Source organism: Hyaena hyaena, unplaced genomic scaffold (assembly GCF_003009895.1).
Source record: "Hyaena hyaena isolate Hyena2069 unplaced genomic scaffold, ASM300989v1 scaffold_312, whole genome shotgun sequence".
Lineage (NCBI taxonomy): Eukaryota > Metazoa > Chordata > Mammalia > Carnivora > Hyaenidae > Hyaena > Hyaena hyaena.
In genome coordinates, this window is record NW_024080943.1 from 1,092,858 (window position 1) to 1,105,188 (window position 12,331).

General features: G+C 46.3%; 1 protein-coding gene across 1 annotated transcript; it reads left to right on the forward strand.

The window, feature by feature from the left end:
* The first annotated feature begins 793 nt into the window (after nucleotides 1-793).
* On the forward strand, nucleotides 794-11,853 carry R3HDML (R3H domain containing like). Its single transcript, XM_039248454.1, has 5 exons — nucleotides 794-1,051; nucleotides 3,768-3,886; nucleotides 4,007-4,139; nucleotides 6,754-6,869; nucleotides 11,721-11,853. Exons 1-5 carry the CDS (start codon nucleotides 794-796, stop codon nucleotides 11,851-11,853), a joined length of 759 nt encoding a protein of 252 aa, XP_039104385.1.
* The last annotated feature ends 478 nt before the right edge of the window (nucleotides 11,854-12,331 follow it).

Below are 12,331 nucleotides of genomic sequence, written 5' to 3' on the forward strand. Positions count from 1 at the left end.
CCCGGCCTGGGTACGCGCCCCGGGGAGCCTGCTGCGTGCTGTCCCGCACGCGCCCTCCCGCTGGCTTCCTTCTCTTTAACTCTGTTTCTCCCTCATCTTGTCTGTTCTTCTTTCCCGTCAGAATTTCTCCCTCTGCTTCTGCCTCTCACATGTTCTTTCTCTTTTTCCCCATCACCGTCTCCCCTTCTCTCCTTATCTTTCCACCTTTTGATTTCCTTCATCCCTGTTCTCTGTATTTTTTTCAGATGTCTCTTTGGTCTCTGCTCGCTTTTCTTCCTCTCTGCTTCTCTCTTTCTTGGCCTCTTCCTCCTCCATCTCCTCTGCCACCTGATTCTTCCTGTGTCTCACTCTCAACCCCCAAAATACAGCAACTCGGGGATGGCAGGGCCTTGCGGTTTGCCCTGGGGAAGGTTGGCCCTGCCCTCTGAGGGCATCGAGGACCGGTGGAGAGGGTGTCCGGGCTGGGCAGGCCCGGCGTCTGTCTCCTGGGCTGCTGGGAGGGGCCCTGACTTTGAGGTGGCAGCACCGTCTGCATCACGTGGCCTGAACAGGATTGACTACTGTTCGGCAGGTCTATCCGTCACCCGATCCACTGGGTCCACTGGCGTGGGAAGGACAGGGTGCTGCGCATCAGGACTAGAGCTGAGTCAGGACATCTTTGCCCAGTTCCCAGGGGTTAGAGTCCTTGGGTGGCGATGCAGGAGAACACTCAGGGTTTGATGTCCTCATGTCCACCTCCTCCAGGCAGCTGGCTCTGACTGCACGAGGTGACGTGTGACCCTTCCAGCCAGCAATGCCCCTGCTGCCCAGCACCGTGGGCCTGGCAGGCCTCCTCTTCTGGGCAGGCCAGACAGTGAACGCCTTGATGCCCAATGCCACCCTGGCCCTGGCCCAGACCGAGGGCACGGCCGTGTGGCCCCTGAGTGGCCTGGGGGTGCCCCGGTACCGGCGGAAGCGCCACCTCTCTGCCCGGGACATGAGTGCCTTACTGGATTATCACAACCACATCCGGGCCAGTGTGCACCCACCTGCGGCCAACATGGAGTATATGGTGAGTTCCTACACCCTCCCCTGTGCCCTTTCCAGCAAATGTCAGTCAACCCTGTGTGTTCTAGAAGGGCTGGACCATTTGCCAGCCTGGCCCCACTAGCCAATATCTGGGTGTCTGGGTCCTGCGGAAAGGGCAGGGATTACTCTACCCATCTTATAGATGAGAACACTAAGGTAGGTGCACAGGTTCTCTTGGGAAGTGGGGTCAGCAGACTGCTATTTATGGAGCATGTACTGTGTGCCTACGCATAACCTACACATAACCCTGAGGCTACTCCCCTGCCTTCAAGGTGAGAATTGTCATCTCCTTTTTACAAATAAAGAAACTGAGATGCAGAGATTTGCCAAAGGTCATCTAGTTGGGATTCTAACCCAGGTCAGCCTGCTTGCTGCTAAAGGTTGTGGTCTTAACCAACACAATTACCCTGCCTAAGGATTTTGGCTCCCTGCTGGGGGTCTACAGGGGGTGGGTGGCTGGAGCTTTCCATGCTATTATCTCTTTGGGGGGGGGTAGGGGTCTGGTGGACACTCACAGACAGGACTCAGCAAGCCTGTGGGGGGAGAGTTTGGATCAGTGGGGACTGGCACCTGGGGTCTCAAGCTGAAAAAAACCGGCAGCTGACCAGCTGAGGAAGCTGGGAAATGTTCCCTTAAGGAGGCAGGGCCAGCGGCTGTCACCCCAGCCTCCCAGAAGCCAGACTCTCAAGTGGAGAAGGGGACCTTTCTCTTTATCACAGCCCCTCCCCCAGGACCTTTGTCTCCAACCAGCCTGGAGAGATAGGCTTCTAGCCCACCCACAGGTTTCTTTAGGGAAAGAGATTGCCAGTCTCCCCACCCCCCAAGACAAGCATGTGCCATTCAACAGCCTGCAGCTTCCTATGGTTTTGCAATGTGTCCATCCACTTAGGTACCAGCCGCTGCTCAGAGGTAGGCACTATGCTAAGCTTCGTGGATATGCTGAGAACAGGACGGAAAAGGTGTGGATATGGGGATGATAGAAGACAAATATCCACAACATAATTATATATGGATACTACAGTGTCAAGTAAGAATAAGGTGCTGGGGAAGGGTGGGGATAGGAGCCAGAATGGCAGGCAGCTAGAGGCGGGGGAGTCATTTGTTTGTTCATTGACTGACTCATTCATTTATTAGCACAGGGGCTGACACATGGAAGGTCCTCCATTTTTCAAACAATGACACATTTATTGTGCACCAGCGTGTGTGTAAGTCACTCATCCCAACAAGTGTTTAATTACTGCATGCATGATGGAACAGAGAAAGCTAAACAGCCCAATGAATAGGGGTTTGATGTTAGCACGCTCCTTCCCTCATTTTACCCCTTTGGTGCATGAAAGAAAATACTCCTCTACATTCTCTAAGAGTGTGAGTTGAACAACTTTGAGACCATGTTTGGACCCCTCTCTTGGTAACCCTGTGGTTTCTTCACTAGCTGGATCCTGCCCGCAGGACAGGTATCTGTCTAAGTACCCTTTGCTCAAGGAATCCTTTCTCTCCCACAGCGTCCCCAAAAGTTCCTCTCCCCTGTTTCGCATTCTCACACCCACTGGGATCCTAATGATCTTTAATGTCTCATTTCCTTGCTAGACTCTCAGTTCTGGGTGCCTAGAAATATTGCTCAATATTTGCTGAGTGAACAAATAAGATGAATGAGTGAATAATGTCTCAGAGAATCCTAGGAAGTCAGAGTGGAAGGAAACTGGTGTTTTTTTAAAGTGATCCTTTTTCAAGCTATAAAAGTTGGGGCAGTCACACATTGGGAAATTATGAAGCTGTTAGGAGGGAGGGAGGAGGGGGTTATTCTTTATGTGTTGATGTGAAATAACCACGGAGATAATCTGTTTGGTTGAGTGAGAGCAGCCAGAGACCTGATAGGTCTGGTTAGCTGCCATTTGTCAACAAAATGTATAAATTTTATATTATATACGCTTATATACATTATATACACTTATACAATTATATATACTTATGTAATTATATGTATTCTATATAATCAGATAGTTTACATATACTCGTATTATATAATTGTATGTATGTATATATACTTGCACAGGTGTAGAGTGTTTCTGGAAGATGCCAGAAATCACGGTGACAATTGCCTGTAGGGGGCAGGACAGCTAGGGGAGCCAGTCTAGGATTAAGATGAGAGATTTTCCACTTTTCCTCCTTCGGGCATCTCACATATTAAATTTGTGCCTGTTTTCACTGTTCAGAAAAAGCCTTTAGAATTCAAAATGCTTAATATTAAAATAAACACATTTTTAAAATACAATAAATAACATAAAAAATCAGTTCCCTCCTCATCACTCTGGGCGCAGCCACTTCCAGGGACTGTTCCAGGGACTGTTAGGAACTCCCGCACAGACACCATGGAGCCCGCTCAGAGTAGAGAGCCCCCCAGCCTGAAGTCCAGTGGCGGGGCCTGGGGGAAAGGGTACGAGAGGAGTGGGAGGTCAGGGTGTGGATCTTGGCTCTGGTGCGGACTTGCTGTTGACCTTGACATCATAGGCCTCCTCCGACTCTTAGTTTCCAAACTGTCAAAGGGATGTGGTGCAGGGTTCCAAGGAGACGGAGGAGGAACGGGACCAGGACAATGCAGGTCTCTGGACACGGCTGGGATAGCGGTTCCCCCTCCTCCCCACCCCCCACCTCTACCCCAGCCCCCACCCTGGGGAAGTTCATGGCCTTTCTTTCCCCAGGTCTGGGACGAGCGGCTGGCCAGGTCTGCCGAGGCCTGGGCCACCCAGTGCATCTGGGCCCACGGGCCCTCACAGCTGATGCGACACGTGGGCCAGAACCTGTCCATCCATTCTGGCCGGTGAGTGACCTTCTGCTGTTCATCCTCTCAGTCACTCGACAAGGCCACCGAGCAGGGTGGCAGCAGAGCAGCTGCTCCATTCCCCAGCCCGCCTCTCTTCCCTCTCCTCTGCCTCCCCAGGCACCGATCCGTGGTGGACCTCGCGAAGTCTTGGTCTGAGGAGAAGCGACATTACTCGTTCCCGGCCCCCAGAGACTGTCGCCCACATTGCCCCTGGCGCTGTAGAGGCCCTGTCTGCTCCCACTACACTCAGGTAGCGCTTTATCGGGACGAAGGGCTGAGGGAGCACAAATCCTGGGAGCCTAGAAGAAAAAGAGTGTGGTGGAACAGAAATTAGAAAGGGAACAGAGGGGGCGCCTGGGTGGCTCAGTTGTTGTGTCAGACTTCAGCTCGCGTCATGGTCTTACGGTTTGTGAGTTCGAGCCCTGTATTGGGCTCTGTGCTGACAGCTCGGAGCCTGGAGCCTGCTTCCGATTTTGTCTCCCTCTCTCTCTGCTCCTTGCCCACTTGTGTTCACTCTCTCTCTCTCAAAAATAAATACATAAACATTAAAAAAAGAAGAAGTAGGAAAGAGGCCCTATGGACTTCCTCTCATACGATAAGCATATTCCTGGAAAGTTGTGTGTACGTTGAACTGAGCTGACTGCATCTTGTGTTGAGTCTCTTGGGGGATGACCAGATTGATTGACCCCAGAACGGCGATGTGTGGTCTGACAAGTTCAAGACTGCTTTTGAATTCAATAAGTCCAAACAATTTCTAGTATTTTCTGTCTTCTCAGAACCCCACTATCTCAAAAAAGTGGTAAAATAAAATGACAAAAAATGTAGTATATTTTGGGCGCTAACATTGAGTATGTTACAACCTGGTACACATAAAACTATAATGCCGTATAGTGTAGGAAATGGGACCAAAAATTCCCATCATAGGACCAATATTTTTTTCTTTTCTATTCTTTTTTTCTTTTCTTTCTTTCTTTTTTTTTTTTTTTTGAGAGAGAGAGTATGCATAAACAGGGGAGAAGGGCAGTATTGCATAAGGGGAAGAATTGCTGGCTAGCTCAGGATGTCTGAGTTTGAATTGTAGTTCTACCACTGAGTATCGTATGACATTGGGAGATAAACTTAACAGCTCTAATCCTCAATTCCTTTAACTGTAAAATGGGAGTAATAGTAATGCTATTTAAAAATGCACTGAGAGGGGCGACTGGGTGGCTTAGTCGGTTAAGCATCCGACTTTCGCTTAGGTCATGATCTCGTGGTTCGTGGGTTCGAGCCCTGCGTCGGGCTCTGGCTGGAGCCATTTTCAGAGTCTGTATCTCCCTCTCTCTCTGACCCTCCCCTGCTCACGCTGTCTCTCTCTCTCTCTGTCTCTCCTAGAAATAAATAAAAAAATATTAAAAGAAAAAAAAAGAATCAGCTCTTGTAAAAAAAAAATGCACTGAGATAACATAACTAGCCCATGCTTTCATTCATATTAGCTAATATTTGTATTATTGGCTTTGGTCTTCTACGGTTAGTTTCTCAGTCAATTCTTCATGTCCATTATCATCACTGTCAATCTCACAAAAACATGCCGGTAATTGAAAACTACCGTGGTGATGTGACACCTCAAAATCTACTCTAGATAAATGTATTCATGGGAGGGGGAGAAAATGTTTCTTTGGCCTGAAAGTCAGGTTACATAGTAATGAAGTTGGTTATCAGTTATAAAGATGTATTTGCTTCTTTGCTTTCTCTATATCTTTCCTCCCAAGTTGTGGCCCCTTGACCCCATGCATCTCCAACTCAGGAATGTTCTCAGTTTTGGATATAAGTACACATGATCAGAGGATTCAAAGGAATGAAAGGGAGGATATAATGGGACCAAAAATTCCCATCATAGGACCAATATTTTCTTTCTTTTCTTTTTTCTTTTCTTTTCTTTTCTTTTTTTTCCTTTCTCCTTTCTTTCTTTTCTTTCTTTCTTTCTTTCTTTCTTTCTTTCTTTCTTTCTTTCTTTCTTTCTTTCTTTCTTTATTTCTTTCTTTGAGAGAGAGAGTATGCATAAACAGGAGAGATGGACAGAGGGGCAAAGAGAATCTTAAGCAGGCTCCATGCTCAGTGTGGAGCCTGACTCGGGGCTTGATCCCACAACCCTGGGACCATGCCCTGAGCTGAGATAAAGAATCAGACACTCAACCAACTGAGTCACTCAGGCTCCCCAGGACCAATATTTTCTTTCAGTCTGTCCATCTCTCTGTGACTCATTTGGAGTTAATGTCAAAAGTCTACAGTTGAGACACTCTAGGAAATGTGAGGCCTGTAAACAATGTCCTTTCTGTTACCCCAGAGGACATTATTTATTACCTTCATTTTACCAAAGAAACTGAGGCGCAGAGTGGTTAAGTGACTTGGTCAAGTCATATACTAGTGATATTGAGATTCTGATCCAAGGCTGTTTCAAGTTTGTGTTTTAACTCTAACACAATATAATTTTCAAACAGTAGTCACTAGGGAACAAAGAAAGAAACAAAATTAATAGAACAGTATAGAAAATATTAGCATATATCACATGTGAAAAGATTAAATACGAGTTTGCAAAACTTTTGTTCCAAGTGTGTGTGTGTGTGGTGTGCACTAACAATTTAAAATTCATTCCTTACTGTTGGTTGTAGTAAAAAGAAAACAAAAAACAAAAAACAAAAACCAACAACCTTGAGAAACGCTATAGCACAGTTTGTCTCCAGGAACAGGAGGCACATTGCCTCCCCAGAGAGACCTCACCTAATACCTACACCCTGAACCACAGCCAGGAGCCTCCCAGTGCCAAGGAGCCTGGGCCCCCCTGAGTCCCTCTCAAAGCCTCCGCTGTCATTGTCCTTCCTCAGATGGTGTGGGCATCCTCCAATCGGCTGGGCTGTGCCCTCCACACCTGTGGCAGCATCAACGTCTGGGGCAACACCTGGCATCAGGCAGTGTACCTGGTCTGCAACTACGCCATTAAGTAAGTGTAGCCCCGAGGCAGGGGGCTGGAGGTGGGGTGGGGGGTTGCAAGGGTGGACCCTGAAGGCGGAATGGGCAGGATTCAAAGAAACCTCAATATCTTACAATTTGGTAGTTTTAGAGTCAATTGATAATTCTTTTTCTTTACCCAAATTGCAAAAGTGATTGGGAGATAGACAGAGGACCAGGTCAGGCGGATGCGCAGCCTCGCTGATAAAGTCAATAGTAGAGAAAGTGGGGGGCGCCTGGGTGGCTTAGTCGGTTAAGCGTCCGACTTTCGCTTAGGTCATGATCTCGCGGTTCGTGGGTTCGAGCCCCGCGTCGGGCTCTGTGCTGACTGCCAGCTCAGAGCCTGGAGCCTGTTTCAGAGTCTGTGGCTCCCTCTCTCTCTGACCCTCTCCTGCTCACGCTGTCTCTCTCTCTCTCTCTCTCTCCTAGAAATAAAAAAAAAACAAAACCTTAAAAAAATAGTAGAGAAAGTGGTTTAGATGTGCCATGTAAGCAGGCTTGCAAATAGCTCACTCTTGAATTAGACCTGCACACCGATGGACTGGGGACCCCTGACAACCACAGTCTTCCCATAAGTGCATTGCTGGCCCCTCCCAGCTTGTCACAGGAAACAGAGTAGCGGAGAACACACGCTCCCTGCAGCCAGACAGCTCCCAAGGAAAAGAAAGGAAGGCTCGAAAGAGCAGGCTCAGTTCCTTCCTCCAGACTCTCCAATCAGCTTGGTGGGAGAGAGGGCATGAGTGGCCTTCGTATGTAAGCCCCTTGGCAACATGGAGAAAGAGGAATGGAAGCTTCCATCTGTCGTACACTATACAAATTTGCCAACATTACAGACTCCCATATAAAAACAAGAACAGGGCACCTGGTGGCTCAGTTGGTTAAGCGTCTGACTTCGACTCAGGTCATGATCTCATGGCTTGTGAGTTCGAGTACCGCATCAGGCTCTATGCTGACCAGAGCCCAAAGCCTGCTTGGGATTTTGTCTCTCCTTCCTTCTCTGCCCCTCCCCTGCTCACACTCTGTCTCTCTCTCTCTCGAAAAACTAAATAAACATTAAAAAAATAATCACAAGAACAAATTCTAAGTAAACATAATATTTAGAAATTCAAAATTACATACTGATAACCACCTTTTACTCTCAAGTAGCCCTCAGCCATTTACAAAATATTTTCACCTTGTTATCTCATTGAAGAGATGAAAGAGAAAGAAGGAAGAAAAAATGGGAAGTATACTGGGAATTTTTTCCCTTTTTTCAAAGAGTAAGAAATTGAGGATCAGGGAGGTTAAGTAATTAACAAAAGTCACAAAGCCAGAAGGTAGCAGAGCTGTTCGAAACACAAGTCTTGATTCCAAGTCCTGTGTTCTTTTTTTGTTTGTTTATTTTTATTTATTTTTGAGAGAGAGAGAGAGAGAGAAAGCTGCAGGGAGAGAGAAGAAAGAATCCCAAGCAGGCTCCACGCTGCTAGCACAGAGCCCAAAGCAGGGCTCAAACTCACAAACCATGGTATCACAACCTGAGTCGAAATCAAGAGTCAGAAGCCCAGCCAACTGAGCCACCCATGTGCTCCTCATGTCCTATGTTCTGTCTACAACATTATTCTGATGTTCTGGAAGTCATTGGTAGTCTGACCAGAAATTCTCAAGCTATTTATCTGTTAATGGTGACATCTATTAACAAAGTATCAGCCCAGCTTTATCAGATACAAAAATACAAAGAAATTTCGTTACTAACAGCTTAAGGGACTGTTCCAATTTGCTGATACATCAAACTTTTGCAGCATTGAACATTAACAGTATAACTGTTAAGATTTTTATGCTCTGGAGTCAAGAGTGTCAGGGTTCAAATTTGTGATTTAACTTCTCCATTCCTGTTTCTCCATTTGCAAAATGGGAATAAAATAGTATCTACTCATTATTATTGAGAGAGGTAAGTGATCTGACCCAGGTAACACCCCGGGCTCATGATAATGTCAGCATATATGTCGATGCTTACTACTGTGAGTAAATCTGAGTTTAATGTCCAGCTCTACCGTGTGCATATGAAGACTTTGGATAAGGCGCTTCATCTCTATGGGCCTCACTCTCCTCTTTTAAAAGAGGGCTAATCTTGGGGGCACCTGTGTGGCTCAGGTCATGGTCTCACAGCTGGAGTTTGAGCCCCGCATTGGGCTCTCCACTCGTCACAGAGCCTGCTTTGAATCCTCTGTCTCCCTCTCTCTCTCTGTCCCTACCCCCTCAAAACTAAGTAAACATTAAAAAATAAATACATAACATAGGGCTAATCCTACCCATCTCACAGAGGATCATAGTACATGCTGAATAAATAGTGGCCATGATCATAACTAGGTTATAAACTTAGAAATAGACCTAGTTCATTTCTATATCCTTTTACTACACTGATTTCAACTCCCCTTTTTAAAAAGCAGAACTTTTCCCCAAGTGGTCAAATTAAAATTTAAAAAAATGATGACTTTTGTTTCATCACTCCTAGGTGTCTCCACTTCCCCTGCCCCCAAACTTCCGGGAGCACCTTTTGAAAACTATGGACTGATAGCATCTCACACAAGTCTTGATGCCCAATAGCTGCCTGCTCCTGAAGTGTTTGTTGAATGAATAAGTGAGTGAACCCCGTATAAAACCAGAAATGCATACCTTTCTTTCTTTTTTTTTTTTTTAATTTATTTCTAGGAGAGAGAGAGAGAGAGAGAGAGAGAGAGACAGCGTGAGCAGGGGAGGGTCAGAGAGAGAGGGAGTCACAGACTGAAACAGGCTCCAGGCTCTGAGCTGGCAGTCAGCACAGAGCCCGACGTGGGGCTCGAACCCACGAACCGCGAGATCATGACCTAAGCGAAAGTCGGACGCTTAACCGACTAAGCCACCCAGGCGCCCCCAGAAATGCATACCTTTCTAAGCACTTTGGCTGACTTTATTTACAATCATTCAACACTCGCTTTTGGAGAAAAAAGATTTCCTTTCTGCCCACAATGAGTATTCATATGAAGTGTGAGAAAATAAAGCAAAGTTCATTAACACTGGTGAGATGATGAGGCAGTCCTGAGCAAGAGCTGGGGAATGATTTTAAGCCTGGAGAAGAGGAGGGAGAAAAAGAAAATTCTGTGGACTGGGATGGGGAAGATGCGGTATGTAAATCGGACCTGCGGGAGCAGTCTGGAATGCCTGACAAAAAGCGGCACACCCGCTTCTGTGAGCTGGGGGTTAGCAAACTGCAGCCCGTGGCCAAAATCTTGCCTGCTGCTTATTTTTGTAAATTAAGTTTTAAGTTTTATTGAAACACAACCATAACCATTTATTTACACATTATCCAGGGCCGGTTTCAATGCAGTAGAGATATTTGGCCCACAAACCCTGACATATTTACTATCTGCCCCTTTACATTAAAAAACTTGCCAATCCTGGGGCACCTGGGTGGTTCAGTTGGCTAAGTGTTTGACTCTTGATTTCAGCTCAGGTCATGATCTCACAGTCATGAGATCAAGCCCCACATGGAGCTCTGCGCTGACAGTGCGGAGCCTGCTTGGGATTCTCTCTCTCCATCTCTCTCCTTATTCCTCCCCGGCTCACGCACGTGCTCTCTCTCTTTCTCAAAATAAACAAATAAAAATTAAAAAAACAGTCAATCCCTGCACCAGCAATGGGAAGCCACTAAAAGTTTTTGAGCAGGAGAATGTGATGAAGGTAGTTTGTTTGTTTTTAACAACTTTATTGAGATATAATTCACATACCATACAACTCACCCATTTGAAGTGTACAATTCAATGGGTTTTGGTATGTTACATTATTAATTTTTTTTAAATACGTATAACATAAAATTGGCCATTTTCATCATTTTTTAAGTGTACAACTCAGTGGCTTTAGTTACGTTCACCATGTTGTACACCCATCACCATTCTCTGCTTCCCAAACTCTTCCATCATCTCAAAGAAAAATTCTGTAAGCACTAAGCAATCAACTCCCCATCCCACCTCCCCCAAAAGGCCAGCATGGTCTGTTGAAAGGACTAACTCAGGAACAGGTAGGATGGATTTGGGATCCGGCTGTTGAAGAAATGGACAGCAGTGGCCATGATATGGCTTCCAGGACACATGTCCCTGTGATTGAAGAATACTTGTCATCTGATTATTCTAGCTTCTATTTGCCCAGCACTTCTGTAAGTCATAAAGTGTTCACACATCATTTTTGCAGATACCATTTTATCTATCTATCTATCTATCTATCTATCTATCTATTTTTTCTATTCATTCATTCATTCATTTATTTTCACTTAAGGGTTATTTATTTATTTTGAGAGAGAGGAAGAGAGACATCCCAAGAAGGCTCTGTGCTGTCAGCACAGAGCCTGATGCAGGGCTTGATCTCACCATGGTGAGATCATGACCTGAGCTGAAATCAACAGTCGGACACTCAACCAACAGAACCACCCAGGTGTCCCTCATGTATTTATTTTATTCATAAGAAATGAGGTGGTTTATTCTGTTACCAGCTGGACAGAATCCAAGATCAGAGCTCAGAGCTGCCTGAGTCGGGGATGGGAGGTGAGGTGGAGGAAATAAGAAAACCAACACTTCTTGAAGAGTCACTTATTTGCCAGGCGCGGTGCTAGGTGCACACACACAGGTCTCCCTTATTTGATCTTCTCTGCGACCCAGTGAGAGAGAGAAGTCTTCTCCTGGCTTTACAGATAAAGAAACGAAGGCTTACAGATGTGATGTGCCCAAGGTCACACACAGAGCCAGTCAGTGGTGGTGCTGAGATTTGGAAACCTGTGTGAACGTTGCTAACGTAACTCTCTGTCCCCGTCTCCTTGGGACCTTTTCTCTTCCAGGGGCAACTGGATCGGCGAGGCACCATACAAGATGGGGCGGCCATGTTCTGCCTGTCCCCCAAGTTACCAAGGCGCCTGCAGTAGAAACATGTGTTTCTCTGGACTCAAATCCAATAGGCTCCTGTGGTTCTAAATTTTCCTTGGGCCCTGGCAGCGCCTCTGGCTCTCCCCCGGAGGATCCCTTCCCAAAGACCAGGTCAAGCAATAATCGTTTTTTTTAAAGGACATAATTGAGCTCACTCCACTGATTTGAATTTTCCCTCCTGACTCCTTCTATTCCCCAAATGTTTAGCATGTGCCAGAAGAAAACAACCTCTTGCCTTCTTTCTTTCTTCTTACAGCTTTCTTCTCTCTGACTTCCGGCAAAGACGCCCGCATCTTTCATTGACTCAGTGCTCAGAGAGCCAGGGCTGGATGGAGCTGCATGGCCACTTCTCAGGTCCCAAACCCACATCTTTGTCCATCTAGTGAAGGGTATTTTTTAAACGATCTTTAGCCTGAAATCCACTTTCATTCATTCAGTAACAGCCAAACTTAGAGGACTTGTGGTTCACTCCCATTGACTGTTACTGGAGCCACCACAGGGTTCAAGCCCCCCTTTTCCAGATGGA

Excerpts from the sequence above, each read along its gene's own strand:
- R3HDML (XM_039248454.1), top strand. The coding sequence starts at position 794 with ATGCCCCTGCTGCCCAGCACCGTGGGCCTGGCAGGCCTCCTCTTCTGG. Across the intron at positions 1,052-3,767 it reads CGGCCAACATGGAGTATATG|GTCTGGGACGAGCGGCTGGC; the intron begins GTGAGTTCCTAC and ends TTCTTTCCCCAG. Across the intron at positions 3,887-4,006 it reads CTGTCCATCCATTCTGGCCG|GCACCGATCCGTGGTGGACC; the intron begins GTGAGTGACCTT and ends CTGCCTCCCCAG.